The sequence below is a fragment of the Erpetoichthys calabaricus genome, chromosome 11 (assembly GCF_900747795.2).
Source record: "Erpetoichthys calabaricus chromosome 11, fErpCal1.3, whole genome shotgun sequence".
NCBI lineage: Eukaryota > Metazoa > Chordata > Cladistia > Polypteriformes > Polypteridae > Erpetoichthys > Erpetoichthys calabaricus.
Window position 1 is genome coordinate 11,363,897 of NC_041404.2, and position 18,211 is coordinate 11,382,107.

At 37.1% G+C, this 18,211-nt stretch overlaps 1 protein-coding gene across 2 annotated transcripts in view; it reads left to right on the forward strand.

The window, feature by feature from the left end:
• rnf130 (ring finger protein 130) overlaps positions 1 to 18,211 on the forward strand; it is a 129,301-nt gene that overhangs the window by 106,644 nt on the left and 4,446 nt on the right. The window contains exons 9-11 of one of the 2 annotated variants that reach the window (XM_028812666.2): positions 8,696 to 8,789; positions 8,986 to 9,180; positions 9,226 to 9,500. The exons of the other annotated variant lie outside the window; for it this stretch is intronic. Of the exons in view, the coding sequence (XP_028668499.1) occupies positions 8,696 to 8,789; positions 8,986 to 9,001 (110 nt within the window). The 3' untranslated portion in view covers positions 9,002 to 9,180; positions 9,226 to 9,500. Of the gene's footprint in view, positions 1 to 8,695; positions 8,790 to 8,985; positions 9,181 to 9,225; positions 9,501 to 18,211 lie in introns of those variants that run through there. 2 annotated transcript variants of the gene reach the window in all.

Consider the following 18,211-nt stretch of genomic DNA (forward strand, 5'->3'; position numbering starts at 1 on the left):
TTTATGCAAAAAGGAAAAGCCCCTTTTATTGTTTTTTAAAAATTGTTAATTTTGTTCTTCTGTTGGTAATAATACATCTCATTAATTATTGCCAGTATCTGTCATTTTATAGTGTCTTGGTACTCTTGTCAATGTAAAATTGAAAGGGTTTCTTGTCTGATAACTAAAGGCCAGTGAGATTCAGTCTCAACCAATTCATTTTTGTAACAGATACATAGGTTAAAATATATGGGATGGTGTTAATGGAAAAGGGTGATATTTAAAATCACATTATTGGTACTGGCAAGGAATAAACTAAATAGACTGAACATTTAAATGAATTTCCATTGTGGTAGAATATCAACAATTTAATTAAAGAAAGAAACTTATCCTCTAACAAGACAACTCTGATAAAACCTTTTTTTCAGTAATCAGGCAGGAGAAAGGCTTGTCTGCCTGCGTCATTTATTACACTGCAGCACCAAGCTGAGGAGGGAGCATCTTTTACAGGAGTCTGTTACAGCATGGTCAGAATGGTCCAGTGTTCTTCTCTATTTTCTAAGCAACTGAATTCACATAACCGCATCAATCAAACCATGCATTTACTATGGTTGGTTCGTTGGTTTACATCCAAATGACATATATAAAATAAAAGTCAATATATATATATATATATATATATATCTATAATAATAAAAGGCAAAGCCCTCACTGACTGACTGACTGACTCACTGACTCACTCATCACTAATTCTCCAACTTCCCGTGTAGGTGGAAGGCTGAAATTTGGCAGGCTCATTCCTTACAGCTTACTTACAAAAGTTAGGCAGGTTTCACTTCGAAATTCAAAGCGTAATGGTCATAACTGGAACATATTTTTTGTCCATACACTGTAATGGAGGAGGCGGAGTCACATATCGCGTCATCACGCCTCCTACGTAATCACGTGAACTAAAAACAAGGAAGAGATTTACAGCACGAGTCACACGCGGGAACGAAGGTAAATGACGTTAATTTTTGACTGTCTTTTAATACTGTGTAAGCATACATATTAACACATGTGCAATTAAACGTGTGCATTTACGGGGTGATTTCTCAGGCTTAAAAGCTCACCTTTTATCAAACGCGGGAACAAAGGTAACTGACGTTGTTCACTGTAAGCACGGTGTAAAACGTAAGTTTAAATTAAGTTTATAGAAACGCTCCCGCTGCGGATTGCAATAACATATTCGCGAGATAAAAGTTTAATGAGAACACACGAGGTATAAATGAACCACACGCCGTGGCGCAACGTTAGGGGCAACAGTTTCAACCATTCTATGATCTGCTTCTCGCAACTGAAAGACGGCACATGGTGGATGTTAGCCGACTTGCTGACCGCAACGTTAGGGGCTTCAACTATGGCGCTGACGCCACATCTCAGTGCCAACACTTTGCAGACTGTACTTAAAAGACACGCCCTCCTCACTGGACAGTTAAAAACACCAATCAAACTAACGATGACATCAAGTATTACCCAATCAAAAGTAGGAAAGGAGGCATCTTCATAAAATGCGTGTGGGATGATTTGCATGAGACGCTGCTTTAAAAAAAAAATGATAAAAAAAATACGGGATAAATCCCGTCCAGTATTGATTCAAAACGGGACGCGCAATTTCATTCTCAAACGCGGCACGATTCCGTATTTTAAAGGACGGGTGGCAACCCTACAGTGCCAGGTAACCACCCATACAATCACATTGTGATTCAGACTAGGAATGCAATGAATGTAATTACCCCGATCTACATACAAGGCGAAAGTCTTGCAACATTCAAAGATGATGGTTTGGGATAAATACACCATACAACATAAAAGAGCTTATGAAGCCTTGAACCGAAAAAAGCAAGATCTCAGAGATCGTAAAAAAAAAATAGGAGGTGATGTCGTTTTACTCGCTGTACATTTTAGTCAAACATTACCAGTTATTCCACGAGGGAGACCAGCAGATCAACTCAACGCGTGTTTAAAATCCATGCTTCTCCCACGCTCGGTTATATGTCGCGTGTTCTCGGGTAGGTGCACCAAAAAATGTATACATTTAAGCATGTAATGGGCAAACAAAAAATGAGGTATACCCGAAGGCACTGCAGTAGTACTTAATGTAACTTTACTTCTTAAATGTTAATGTTTTACTGTTTAATAATTTATACGCTTCTTATATGTTGTTCAAATTCTTTTATCAAAATACCACTGACAGCGCAATGCACGATAACATGGAGTGAATACACCATACGCATCCGCCCACGGCTGCCCTGCTGTGCGCAGATAGCAGTTGATTCTACAATAAAATAAAATAAAGATAAAAAGAGTAAAACAATCATCACCCATAAAGCGGATAGTAGCCGTGACGTACTATATGTGTACCACATTTCAAGTGTATAGGTGCAACGGTTTGCGAGCTACAGGTCATTTAAAATCCTGGACAGACACACAAATTGCCACGGTAGCAAATTACAGAAGATTTTACTGTTTCATAATTTATATTTATATGAAATGTGCTTCTTATATATTACTTCATATTCTCATATCATAATGATGTTAATGTTTATATTGATTTCTGTGTTATTAAAACTGCATGTATGTGTGTATATGTGTATATATATATATATATATATATATATATATATATATATATATATATATATACTAGCAAAATACCCGCGCTTCGCAGCGGAGAAGTACTGTGTTACAGAGGTTATGAAAAAAAAAGGAAACATTTTAAAAATAACGTAACATGATTGTCAATGAAAGCCCGTTTCACTCAGTAAGTCTTATGTGTGTGTGTATATATATGTAGATGTGTATATGTAGATATGTATATATATGTATATGTATATAAATGTTTATGTGTGTGTGTGTATATTATATATATAATATATATATATATATATATATATATATATATATATAAAAGACAGCAACAGTTATAACAATGACAACACAATTACATTGACAATCATGTTACGTTATTTTTAAAATGTTTCCTTTTTTTTTCATAACCTCTTTAACACACTACTTCTCCGCTGCGAAGCGCGGGTATTTTGCTAGTATATATATATATATATATATATTAGTCATTTAGCCCGTTACAATAACGGGCGCTAGAACAGTAGTGCATAAACATTAGTAGGAACAGTCTATATTAAATGGCAAGGGACTTTGACCTCATTCTTTTTGTTGGTCGTATTTTTCTGTCTTTCAGCCTTTCTTTTGTTGATGTTTACTTGCTGAGCTGACCGTTCTTCGTGGGCCGACGCCGTATATTGTGTGTCTTTAATTTTCTGTGACAGTAATACTGTCTTGTACGGCTGTATTCAATAAGGGCGCGCACAAAAAGGCAAGCTTCAAAAGGGCAACCTCAATTGAGCGCGACGAATAAAGGCGTTCGTAGATAATTTAGTTCAAATGGCTCTGGAATATGTGAAGAGCAACAAAGGTGCAGATCTTTATTTACGCGCGCCTTTATTCGCTGTGCCCAATTGAGGTCGCCCTTTTGAGGCTTGCCTTATTGTGCGCGCCCTTATTGAAGGATGCCTGTGTGCACCCTTATTGAAGGATTTTGTCTTGTACATCCACTGGCTTATACGTCCGTAATATACCTATAATTTTCTCTGGCGGTAATACAGGCGTGCGCGTTGGTAATATGCCTTTAATCTCCTCTGACAGTAATACTGGCTTGTATGTGGCTGTAATATGCGTCACTGTATTGTGTACCTTTAATTTCCTCTTGCAGTAATACTGGTTTGTATTTCCGTAAAACGCCTCTAACTTTCTCTAACAGTAATATCACGCATCACACCGTGCCCCGCGCATGTGCACTTCACCAGAAGACACCCACACACGGACTCCTGGACACATATAGGGATTTTATATATAATATTTTATCCTTTGAGTTGAGCCACCACACTTGAAATTTCTATGCATATAACAATTGTCCAATCTTGTTGAATACAGGTCATCTGATCTCTTAGTCATCCTTCAGTACATTTTATGTATTACATTTTTGTCTTGTTTTCTTGATCTTTATCTTGTTTCCTGATATGCCCAAACAGGTCTCTGACATTTATTAACCCTTTATGCTATTTCTTTGAGATGAATGCTATGTACCCTAACATTATTCTTCCACACCATCTAACAAACATTTATTTTTTTAAGTTACTTCGTTCTTAGTATGATTATGAGCCGTTACTTGGCATTAACCCTTAAGGAGTTGCTAGGGAAATTCTTTTGTTTTGCTATAGGCTTTTGATTTCATTTGTCTTGTTTGAATTAGCTAAAAAAAGGAGCTAAAATAGAAGGTGCGAAATCACTAGTTAAGACCCACTTCCAGTCTTTTGTTTTACCTACAATATTTCATTTAACTTATGCTCAAATGAGTGAAAAAATTGATAACATAACATGCATTTTTTTAATTAAAATTATATTACTAACCGAGAATGGTAAACCGGATGGCATGGACGCAGCTACACGGCGATGGGACCATGAGACGTACTGCGCAGGCGCATACAGCGCACGTCTCATACACCGCAAGCGAAGTCGTATCCACCGCGCACGAAAGAGTCACGGCCCAAAAATGAAAGAGCTCAACTGACATGAATGAGAAATGAAGCAACAACGCGCCCATAGCTAACGACTACTGACTCGGCCACACAAAAAAGAGGATTCTGCGCTGCAGCCCAGATTCAAACGGAAGAGGCTACGGAGGCCCCACAGATCCACAAAGATAGTACGGAAGGCGCGGGAAAGTACGAAAGGCAAAGGCGCCTACACAGCATAGTGAAACCCGACATAGTACGGAAGGCTCAAGCGTCACCGCCATATTGTGAGTGGCACTACTGCGGAGTGAAGGTGCAGGCGTCACCGCCATATTGTGAGTGGCACTACTGCGGAGTGAAGTTAGGAATAATGTGCTGCTTGGGATTGTATAAACTGCTGAACGCTTTACACCAAATTCAAACACAATACAGCTCAACGATACAAGCACAAGCCCACCTGGATAAGATCAATGTACGCAGGCGCCTACAACGCGCATCTGAGACTGCGGAAGCAAAGCAGGCACGAGTTCAAAATGAATGCGGAAGCAAAGCAGGCGCGGGTTCAAAACGAACGAGCTCGACTGACGGATATACAAACACGAGCCCGCCTGGATAAAATCAATGAACGCAGGCGCCTACAACGCGTGTCTGAAATGCCACGGGCAAAGTGGGCACGGCTCCAAAATGAATGAGCTCGACTAATGTATTTCGGGATACCCAACGCCGGGGGTAGGCGAGCGAAGCGAGCAGGGGGTGGAGCCCCCTTGTTGATAACATAACATGCATTTTTTTAATTAAAATATTACCTTGGGCCTCATGTATAATGACGTGCATAGAATTCACATTAAAACATGGCTTACAGACAAAACTGGAAATGTGCGTATGCACAAAAAATTCAGATGCACAAAACTGTGATTGCAAAGTTCCATCCGCTTTCCCTCTGTAAATCCCAATCAACGTGAATTTTAATGCACATGCACACACCTAAAGCCCCACCCTGACTCCTCCCTGCATTTCTCATATTTGAATATGCAAGTCAGTATAAATAGTGCTTTCTGTTCAGTGTTTTGTTACAAGGCAAGGGCAATAGCATGTGGAAAAATGTAGAAGGAAAAGCTTACTATTTGTTGGCTTAAGCAGTGGTATAAGCAACAAACGGAAACTGATGGAGTAATACAGCATGGCGGAAGCACTCGAAAGTTCATGTTCAGAAAGTTTAACGGTGCCCAAAATATTAAAGAAGTGGTCAGATATCAAAGTCAATGAGAAAAGTCATATTGCAGCCCACTGTCTGTTTATTCTGTTTCAGACAATATTACAAAAGCTGACCCCCATACCGAGGACGCAACTCTAGGCGGTGATGGTGCTGCTGTGCCCAGCACATTTTCGGGCGCTAGCTACATACTGGAAACTGCTGGGCGAGCATCTGACTGTGTGCTGACAAATGCTGTTCTGGAGTTACAAATTGCAATAGTAGATGCTGTAAGAGAATATAAGGGCTGTACTATGTGATATTGACCAGAAATTAAATGAATTAGTTAAAAAATAAATGCAGCATCTGATGACTTGTTTTTACATTCTACTAATTACATTCAAATGAAGTTATAACGCCGTCCGATTTGGCTAATAATTTGGTGTGTCGGGGTCAGGGTAATCGTACCACATCTCTTCAAGTATGGGCAAGCCACATTTTTGTGCCACATTAAACAGCACGCTACATGCTTGCCCATTGCAACACACTTTCTGTAGACTATAGAGCAGCACATTAATGGAGTGGAAATGCTTTCTATTTACATAAGCAAATTAATTGTCTGAAGGCGCTTTTGTAGTGTACTGTCAGCGCTGAGCGCCACAACTGATAGATTCTCTGCTCTTTACATGGCTCTTTGAGGTGACTTGCTATGCTTAAAAGGACTGCTTGCCTTTTGCCGCACTAGTTGAAAAAAAGCGCCTGCCACTGTGCAGAGTTGCAATTTTTGTAGGCTCTCCTACTATACATGTAATGCCAGCTCATTCTTTTGGTGATTCATCCTTGGCTGATGTAACTTGTCCAGTGCTGTTACAATAGCAATGTACATGCAGCTGACTGCTCCGATTAAATTTGGAAAACCAGTCATTGTTGCTTATTGCGCTTTGATGTTTGCCAGTTCAAACAAATTGTAAGAAAATCTTACATATCTGGATGACAAGCGGATAATACCATCCCATACAACTGGCATGGCACAACTCAGTAAAGATTGTGAAATATCCAGTCAGCAAGTCCACGTTGAAAAGCTCCTGTGGCTAAAAACCTGAGGGTAGACAGAACTTGCTAAGGTGTAGGTAGGGCACAATTCCTCAGAGGCAGCCTTTATAAAGCTGGTGCCAGTTCAGCACACAGTATCAAGGGGATAGCTCTTGGAAATCGAAATCAACTTAGAAGCCAGTCATCATCATCTATAAATACACACCCTTTTCTTATTCTTTCATTTGTGATGTCTTCTAATACCGCTAAAGCAGCTATGGTTGGAATAGTTTGGCCATTCCATGCACCGTTATGTTGTTCTAGAATGATTACAATCAGGTGAATTAAATTTGTAAACAATATGCAATTCATTTCGGTGTTTTTGATAAAGCCCGCGTCATGGATATGAATCTGAAAAATCGGGAGTGGTTTCCCCTAGACTTTCTCGTATGCTCAGATATGGAAATGGATATTTGAGGAGTCTGCGGTGGGTTGGCACCCTGCCGTGGATTGGTTCCTGCTTTGTGCCCTGTGTTGGCTGGGATTGGCTCCAGCAGACCCCCGTGACCCTGTGTTCGGATTCAGCAGGTTGGAAAATGGATGGATGGATGGATATTTGAGGAGTAAACCGTAAGCCAATGATTAATATACATAATATAAAAATATAAAGAGCCATCAACAACAAATCAAATCAAATTAATAATATATTGAACAATTATTATAAAAGTAAAGTTGAATAAATTGGACTCTGCAGCTGCATGAATAAAAGGTAAAGTACTACTTCCGGTTTTAACGGAAATAGCCCAAAAGTTGGTAGAATTCTACGTCTTGTACCTGATACTGATATCCAAAATTTGGTTGACCTAAGTGAAAGCGTACTCAAGTTATCGTGTTTACATACACACACAGACATAATTCCAAAAATGGTATTTTCAGACTCAGGGAGATCTAAAACAAGAAAGTAAAAAGGGAAGTGACATAGAAACGGTAGCACTGCTTTGACGCTGGGTGCTGCATGTTGGCAAAACCGAGCAGATACTTGCGTACGCATGGTGTGAGGCTGTTGTGAAAATATGTATGGCTTTATACCAAGTTTAGTTTTTATACATCTCGAAGCGTGCATAGAAACAGGTGTGCACAACATTTTTCTGCATAAACACCGTTTTTACATGAGGCCCCTTGTATAGATAAACTGTAATTATATCCAGTTGGCTGTATGTTTGCTTTGCCAATTTTGAGTCACAGGTTTTACACAATACTCTTTCACAACCATTAAATTGAGAACTAGGTGTTAGGAATGAGCTGTTTAGATCTCATCACTAAAATGTCTATATATCCCACTACTTTGTTATAGTTATCTGTTACAGAGTGTTAACCACTATAGATGACCTGAAAATGTACTGCTTTTATCATTCAGAATTTTTCATCTTAATGTAATGTTCGTATGTTAATTTTGTTTTGGAAAAAAAAATTTTTTTCTAAACTTGTAACATAATCATATTTTAAAAATACTTGTGTTTCACTAGGATACTTAAACAGGAATTGAATTAGACGTATTCCGTCATGTTTTCCATTTTGTGTGAAAATTTATTTTCTTCATACCTAATGTCTGACTGCCTTCTTAAAGGTATATAATTGTCATTTGTTGTTTTACTTCATATTCCTTGCATCTCTTTCTTGAAAGATTGATGAAACAGGCAACCATTTGTACTTCATTAAAACACTATATCTTGCTTTCTGAAGTTTTGCTTTTCTCCGTTCTCTTGCACTGCTTGGCTTGCATCACACCTTTTAACAAGCTACTGCTGTTTTCTTGCGCTCCAGCCATCACTGCAAAACATTTGCGGGACTTCTAACACGACCTTTTTAAAATAGTACATCATCTCTGGAATGACCTCCCCCTTTCCTTTGTCAACAGAAGAGTGGTTTATTATCGCCAGCTTTGGCCTCCTCAGTGCCCTTACACTTTGTTACATGATCATCAAGGCCACTGTCAACTTTTCTTCTCCTGAGTAAGTATCTAAGGTCTTTTAAAGGCATAAACTTCTTAATTCATTAACACTAAACTTGCATTGTAATTTGAAGAAATTTAAAATTTATTGGTCTTGCCATTGGAGATGTCTGCCTGTTTGTAGCTAACTGTATCATATTATAAACACATGCTTGCTGCAGTATTAGCTGAACATATTTATTTCTCTTTTTTTGCAGAGCTGAATGGAGCTGAAAGTTACTGAGTGAAGCACATCAACTGCCTGCATTCAGATTTCAATGTTTCTGTATTTTAAAATAATTTTTTTAATGCCTTTCATTTTACCTTTTTAATATTTTTGACAATTTTCTACATACAATATCTGTAATAATTTGTAATATGATATTAAGAGTAAAGGAGTTAAATCAAATCTGGTCTTATAATTTTTTACTGCGTTTTTTTTTTTTTTTTTTTTAAAGGAGTTCCTTCCTACATTTACATATGCATGTGTTTTTTGCACTAAGTGGATTTGCTGACTATTCAGTGTAATTATCAACCCACTGAGAAGAACTGAAGTATTTACTATACTGTATATAGCCACAAGTATTTTCATTGTCACATAAATGCTTCACCTCCCAGCATCCCCAAAGCAAAAGAAACTGCTATTGAAAACTGATAGATGAAGATCATCAGTCTGAAGAATCAATAAATACCTGTTTTTCTTTTAATAATAAAAATTATATTTTAAGATCTATTAAGCTGTTGGCATTTTTATCAGTAGAAACCTCCCCTTTAATGAACTAAACATTTGGAATATACAGAAGATTAGATTTTGAACCCTACTAAAAGAGTATAAAAAGTGCAGAAATTTGAGTACATACTTCTATTTAAAATTATTTTAAAAAGACATAGGCATAATATGACATTAGACACAATATGTATATCTATCTATATGGACAGTATTGGTACATTACAGGTAATATCATTATTAACAAATAATATGCTGTGAATAACTAATGTGTTTTAAATATGTAAAAGAAGGGCAATCACTATAAACAACCTATATTTTACAACACTGGATGACATCTACAGTTTTTTTTTTTAAAAAAAGCAAAGGAATTACAATATTTGAATGTCCGTACCACATGCTGCTGGCTGACAGTGTCCTGCCATTAATTATGCATTGTCTGATTTTTTTCTTAAAATGGCAACAGATAATAACATATTATAAAATATTTTAAAATAATATTTAAAAATACATATATAAAAATTCTAGTTGAATCATATATGTAAGTGCTAATCATAAAAGGACTTTAAATATCTTAAGAGAACTTGGACCCTTCCATCTTGAAGAAAGGAAGAGTTTGTGAGTGACTATTCCAAGTTATCAGAATGATCAATTACCCTAAGTTCTTGTCTATAAGCCGCGGCTTATCTAAGGAAAAAAGTTGTGAAAATGAAAAAATAGAATATCGGCTTATACATAAGTCCGGCTTATACATCCATCGCTGGGGTTGCGTTCCAGAGCCACCCGCGAAATAAGAAAATCCGCGAAGTAGAAACCATATGTTTATATGGTTATTTTTATATTGTCATGCTTGGGTCACAGATTTGCGCAGAAACACAGGAGGTTGTAGAGAGACAGCAACGTTATTCAAACACTGCAAACAAACATTTGTCTCTTTTTCAAAAGTTTAAACTGTGCTCCATGACAAGACAGAGATGACAGTTCCGTCTCACAATTAAAAGAATGCAAACATATCTTCCTCTTCAAAGGAGTCAGGAGCAGAGATTGTCAGAGAGAGAGAGGAAAATCAATAGGACTGTTTGGCTTTTAAGTATGCGAAGCACCGCGGCACAAAGCTGTTGAAGGCGGCAGCTCACACCCCCTCCGTCAGGAGCAGGGAGAGAGAGAGAGAGACAGAATTTGTTTTTCAGTCAAAAATCAATACGTGCCCTTCGAGCTTTTAAGTATGCGAAGCACTGTGCAGCATGTCTTTTCAGGAATCAGCTTTACAAAAGATAGCAACGTGAAGATAATCTTTCAGCATTTTTAGACGAGCGTCCGTATCGTCTAGGTATGCAAACAGCCCCCCTGCTCAATCCCCATACGTCAGGATCACAGATAGTCAGCGCAAGAGAGACAGAGAAAAGTAAGTTGAGTAGCTTCTCAGCCATCTGCCAATAGCGTCCCTTGTATGAAATCAACTGGGCAAACCAACTGAGGAAGCATGTACCAGAAATTAAAAGACCCATTGTCCGCAGAAATCCGCGAACCAGCAAAAAATCCGTGATATATATTTAAATATGCTTACATATAAAATCACAATTTAAATGACCGCTACGCGCGCGTGTTGACTCGGCAACGCCCAGAGCAGAAAGAACGCGCTCCGGCCGCTCCAACCGCGCCATGCGGGGAGTGAGAGAGACGCCAATATCTCACACTCTCTCCCCCCCTTAAAGAAATTAAATGGGTGCGAGTGAGACCACTGACCTCCCTCCCTTCTATTAGTTATAGGTTATAGTACGTTCGGCTTATCCATGAGTCCGGCTTATCTATGATACGATTTTATTTTAAAAATTCGTATGATTTTTGGTCTCCGGCTTATACATGAGTCCGGCTTATAGACAAGAACCTAGGGTACATTAACCAAATCGTGCAATATTATTTTAGATAAATAATTAAATGCTTATTTCCAGTGGTGAAAGCTTACAGGGATCCACCTTCACAAACAGAGCAAAGAAGCATCTGGGTTATGTAGGTCTGGAACAAGTTGCCCAATCTTCTTTCCAAAATACACTGCTGTGTTTGATGAAACAACTGTACAAGATACTTGCATCATGTAAATGCTCGCTCTTGGTTTTCTGTAGGGACTCTTTTTGCTGCCAAAAATCTAAGATATACATGCTAGCAATTGGTTACTCTACATCATCTTGGTATGCACATGCATGCATTCCTCTCAGATCAACAGTGGCCAATCTGTGGTTAGTCCTTATAGTCCAGGAGTAGGTTCTTGCCCTCCATTACACCATATTCAGAAATTGATGGATTTATATAACCTTTAAATGTCTTTAGGGATTTAATTAGATTCATACTTTCCATGCATGCAATGTTGTTTGTTTCTTAGACCTCTGTGTCCTAGCATTCACATATTTGTCATGTTATAAATTCAACCACTGAACCACCAGTGCTTCAGAAAAAAGCTGTGATAGCATGAAAACACCAGGTTCAGAGAGTAGAGCAAACTATAAATTCATCAAATGTCTTTTGTAATATTTGTGAAGTGTGAATAAAGTATATATTAGCATTGTATTATTTCTAATTCAAAATCACACTGTCTGCTTGATCATCCCTCAGGCTTGAGTATTTTTGTGAAATTCTTTACATTAAATGCCAGGACTAAAGTACATCTAGAAGTGTTCAGCACAGTTTTGATTTATGAACATATTTCATTTGAACAAATACAACCTGAAATAATATATTCTGTCTCTGATATTTCATTTCAGTGTGCATCAAGTAATAAAATGGAGACTTATTAATTATTGAGGCAGTGTAAAATGCATTATTAATGCACTATTCAGATTGAAAGGGTGCCAAATAGGTCTTCTTTATGTCAGTCTTGTTAATTATGAAGTATGCTTTTGTACATGATACAAAAACTTATTAGTAGAACTATACTGACAGTCTATTTGTAATGTCCAGGCTACACAGTTACAGTGTCTTATGGTCTCATTGTATTTAAACCCTGGTTTGAATGTTCTCCTGTGGTAATATAGAACACTTTTGCAGTATGGGTTTAGAAAACTTTTCTGTGAAACAGAAAGTTAAGGATTGCTGAAAAGACTGAATAATACTAATAAAAAACAGAGCTAAATGTAAACAGTATATTTACTTAACAATAAATAACAATAATAGAATTTCAACTTAAAATAACAATTTTTGATTATAACATTTATTTATTTACAAATAAGCATGTCAGTTAATGATATATATCAATAAACTGATATAGTCTAACGTCGCACAGAAAGCACGAAATCTGCTGTGCATCTCGTTTATTTTTAACTCCTTCCACGCATAAATATTGCCAGGTGAACCTTTCCAGTAGTACTAGCAGGTTTCCCCTTTGTACATGTGCAGCCCATTGTAACACTGAATCAGCTTTCCCAGTATTTCAACTTGTGCTTATTTTCAGCACTTTCCAAAAAAATATTTGCAGAAAAAACTGTATGTGTGAGAGGTTTTACAAACAAGTTATGGTTAACCTTCTCAGTAATTCAATTAAATTGTTGTGCTCCTAAAAGAGATTCTATCTTAATTTAAGCCTAATAATGTTGCATTCATGTATTTTGCTGTATGAGACGAATTACACAGTTACCGCAATCTAATTTTTGATTTGCTTGTATAGTTAAAATAAAATGTTCAAAGAAATAATTGGGCCCCGTCAATTTAGAATGCTCCTCCAGTAGCCTGATGGTATCAAAGTTATGCAAAGTTAAATAATGTAGAGAACTCTACAAGGAGCTTCTGCAGTGGAAACCCAGAGTTACTGGTGAAATTCCAAATGTTATGATAAGCTAATTCAGTGGCAATTTCTGGGTGCCAGCTCTGTTGTGATGAAAATCTATTTGAAAGTATACTGAAATGTTGTTAGGAAGTTGTGTGATCCATTATCCCTTGCAATTTCCAGTTTTATAATTTTAGACACCCTCAGAGACAAGATTCAGCAACTGATGTGCTCTTTGATTAACGTTTGTGTAGTGTGACACCAGTCTAATAGATACAGTTGGTTTATGGATATAGAGAGTTGGAAACATTTGAAAACATCAGGACATTTTAAAGATAATGTGTCTAATATTTTGCATGGTAATTCCAACCCAAGTACATTAGCATACATACAGCAGTATTGGTGGTGGGGAGGGAGATATAGATCGGTTTAGTGAGTGAGCAACTACTGTCATTTACCCCACATTCTGGAGATTCTGGTTTCATTCTGTGGCTCAAAGACCTGGGGCCTCATGTATAAACGGTGCGTACGCACAGAAATGTTGCGTACGAACCTTTCCACGCTCAAATAGCGATGTATAAAACCTAAACTTGGCGTAAAGCCACGCACATTTCCACGGTAACTCATACCTTGGCGTACGCAATTTATCCGCCCGGTTTTGCAGACTGGCGGCACCCAGTGTCAAAGCAGTGCTACTGTTCCTGTGTGCTCATCCTTTCTTTCTTAGCTCCACATTCCTGACGCGGCTTTATAAATACACTGAAATTAACTGCATATTGTTTATTAGTGTAATACATCTGATTGTAATTAACCTGCTGCAATATAATGGGCCAGGGAATAGCCATAGTATTCCAAATACCAGAACTGCTTTAGCGTTGTTACGCTCACTGCATCTTGTTCTTCTTTTTGCTGTTCCCGTTAAGGGTTGCCACTGCGGATCATTTTTTTCCATATTACTCTCACTGCACCACTCGGAGTATTTATATCACTGTATCTGAGTGTGAATCACAGCAGCAGATGATCGGAAAGAGAATTATCGGTATACAGTTTCAAGTACACACTACCTCAACCACGGCAAAAAGCGTCAAACCCTTTCCTGTACGGACCTCGCGTATCAGAAACAGTTTCATCCCACGAACTATAAACGCACTCAATCACCTCACTGTAAACTTGCACTACAGTTATAATATTGCACAACCTGCGCTACTTTATAAAGCGCGTATGATGACAATATCATTTTTAAGATGAAATGCAGCAAAATATGTTGCTTATAGTATACAGATAAAACTTTAACTTCATTTAAATAATCTGTATTGCTAATAATTAAACATGTGAGGACACGGTGCCGCAGCGCTAGCTAGTTCACGGATAGCTCCTGCCTTGCGCTGTATTCTTGCTGGTGCTGACGCGACACTGGAAGGATAGACGAATAGAATAATTAAACATGTACTACGAAGATATTTCAATGTTCCTTAAAAGTTTTGAAGAATCGGCGTTCTAAGCTTACAAATGGCTTCACGTCTATTACAGAGCTGATTGTGTGGCGATTGGAGAAAGAAAAGTATGGACAGGAATTGGAGGTTAGTACGTTTGAAAGAGACAGTACTTCTGTAATAAATTATTTCATCGAAGGTCACACATGGTGCAACAAGCCTCTTGCGTGAGATATGAACAATCACTGCGCCACCGTGTTCCCATGTTTAATAACATGCTTTCATTCCTATTCATCATGAAAATGATATCACGTATACATCTCAGTATTTGAATTATTCAGAGAGCTGTAATATCTCAAATGTAATGCATTCTGTGTCCTGTCGGAGAAAAAGAACGGAAGCACGTAGTGATTCACACACATAGAGCACATAGAAGATCAAACACAGAAAAAAGCATTTAACATGCTACTTGAGAAACTAGTAAAATAAACGATTTTAAGAAATTTCGAGATTAAAGTTGACATTTCGTGCTTTTTTCCCCACTGTGTGCCTATGTTTTTTGTTTGTACCCTAATACGCTTTCATATGACACTCAGACGGTGGGCTACAACTCGCCTTTTCACAGCGACTTTGATATGTGATTTCGGGCACTGTGCGACTTTGTGAATTTGATCTTTCGAGTTTTTCCGACACTCTGTCACTCGATCAACTTTCTTTTGTTGATTATACCACTGTTTAAACCAACAAATAGCATGTTTTTCCTTTGCCTCCACTTGGTATTCGCTGGAATTCTTATATTTTCCCCTGTGCTTTTCCCATTGTCTTTTCACAGAAGGCTATTTATATTGATTTGCATATTCAAAGAGGCGTAATTCTGGGAGGAGTTGGGGCGGGACAGAAGGCGCGTGCACGTGCGTTACTTTTCACGCAAATCGGGATTTATGTAGTGGAAGAACGTGAAAGTATGCGTGCGCACAGATTCCTGCATCTGGATTTTTCTGTGCGTACGCACAATCCCGCTTTTGTGCTTACGCCATGTTATAGTGTGAGTTCTACGCACGGCGTTATACATGAGGCCCCTGAAGAGGATTTGTTTGGTGATTCTAAATTCAGGGCATTGAGCATGGATGTGTCTGGAAAATGTGCCCTACAATATTTTCTTTGTTGTAAATGGGTATGCCTCTCTTCAAAATTATTTAAAAGTTTTTCAGATGAATTTTATTGGCATACTTACTTGAAATCTTCTACATAATATATGTCATATGCCCATGGAAAATTTTGAATCACCCAATAATTGGTGGATCAAAAATTGGTATCTTAATTTAATATCTGTGTTGCTCACACTATCGTTTTGATTTAGTTACATTTTTAACAAAATCTTTGTCTTTTTCTATAAGATTCATTCATCTATAGATCCATTGTCTGCATCCTATTTTTTATGTTGTAGTCTGTAGCATGAACATAAAGTAGAAACCAACCACAGATGCAGTGAAATGTAACACACATGATCAATTAAATTTCCTGTTCACAGCTAATAAAAGAAATATATGTTAATTTAGTGGTGAGTTTGGGCACTGTGAGCCTCCAGAATAATTTCTTTGTGCCTTGGTATAGGTTCTTTAAATGTCTGGAAATGTACTACCTTCACCTTGTTGTTGGGCCATTTTTTCCCATGATAAATTCCATCATGTGGTATTCAAATGGTGAAGAGGAGCACTGTTTTAGATGGCACTCTGGAATCTTCCATAAGTGATCAATAATGTTGAGCTCTGGTAACTGAAATGACCATTTTATATCAGTGTTATTCTTTCTCCAGTATGTCCTATTGTTGGAGGCACAGTCATCATAGTTTGAACATGATGACTCAGGAGTTGCTGTGTATTTATTTGTATTCACCTTGATCTCAAAGGTAATCATCAGATCTAAACCATACCAGTTAAGTCAATAACTTCAAACTGTGGAAAATTTGCATTCAAGCCTATCAGTTATATTTCTCCTTCTATATCAGAATTACATGCTGTTCAGTGTGTTATTTATGAAACATAAGAGTTTTGTCTAAATCCGTTAAGTTCTCTCCAGATGTGCCCTAAAAATTTTTTATTTTTTTATTTTCTGTGTGAATTTTCTCATTCAAGTGATGGTAGCAAACATAATGAACAACTGGTGTGCCAAGCATATTTTTCAACTCTCATTTACTGAAGGTTTTTCTTTATTTCCTTTGATTTTTTTGTTTATGTTCTTAGTTTTTATTTCTGGGGCAGTACAACACTTGCAAAATTGCAGTTGTTTTGTGTCGTTTTCTTGCTTAAGAACGTTTTTTACTTTATACACATTGAAACTTTCTAGATATTTGTTTATTATTAGTCTTTAAATGCTTCAAATGCAGGTATGCATTTCACTTATAGTGCACAGTCCTATGTAAGCTGTGTTGTGTTTCGTTCTCAATATTATACATAGTGTGTATTTTCATGTTCATATCAAAGAGGATGAATTTGCATTCATGCCTTGACCCATTGTAACAGTGGCCTCTCTTTGAATCTCTATAAATTTCTGCCACATCTGTTGATACAGGTAAAATCCAACTCCCACCTTTCCAGACCTGAATCTAATATAAACTGTTCCAATTAGTTTCGCTTTTGTCACATTGTAGTGAGGTTTGTCTGTGATTGCATTTTCTACATTTAGCATCACCTAACTCCTATTTGTGGTCTGTCAGTGCGGGTCTGCCAATCATCAGTTATTATCTAATTTCAGTTCAATTTTAGTTTATTCTTAACTGCACCTCACCTAAGAGTACACTTTACAATAATTACAGATAATAGTATGGAAAAATAAAATACAATATCAGCGCATGTCGGCCCACTTTTTCTTGAATCTGCCATATATATCTTTCATATTTCTGTGTATGTGTTTTCTTTCATTGAAATAATTTTGCAGTTTACCTTGAGTTGTGTAATGTATTCTTTTATTTTTGAGAACCTTTTTGAAGATTATTTGACATAATATTAATGTACCATAGAAAGTTTTCAGGGAATATAAAACATTTTGCAATATAAATCTAGCTTATTGATTTTAATGCTGCTTGGTAACTTAATATTCATTTGTAACTCAAAATTAAGCAAGTAAAGTATGGAGTCATCATCTTAGTTTATTCTATAAACAGAAACATAAGTGAATCTGTATTGACCCTTGTTTCTAATAAAGTACCAAAGCAGTTTACTTTTTGTGAAACCTGTCATTTTCCCCCGTTTGCAATATAAATATAACTAGCATTGTTAATTTTGGAGGAATTTGCATATAGAAATGAATAAGTGTGAACACATCAGTGAACATATGAACTTTTTTTTCCCTACAGAATTTGAAATTATGTAAAATGCACAGAAAATGAATGAACATGTTTAGGCTCAAAGTATTTAATGAATATAGTCTATATATAAAAAGAGTAAAATCTCAAAGTAGCACGCTTAAGTTGTGCAACTAAAAAAAAAAAACTGTTTTAAGTGTAATTGAGTAAAACATGCGTAGAC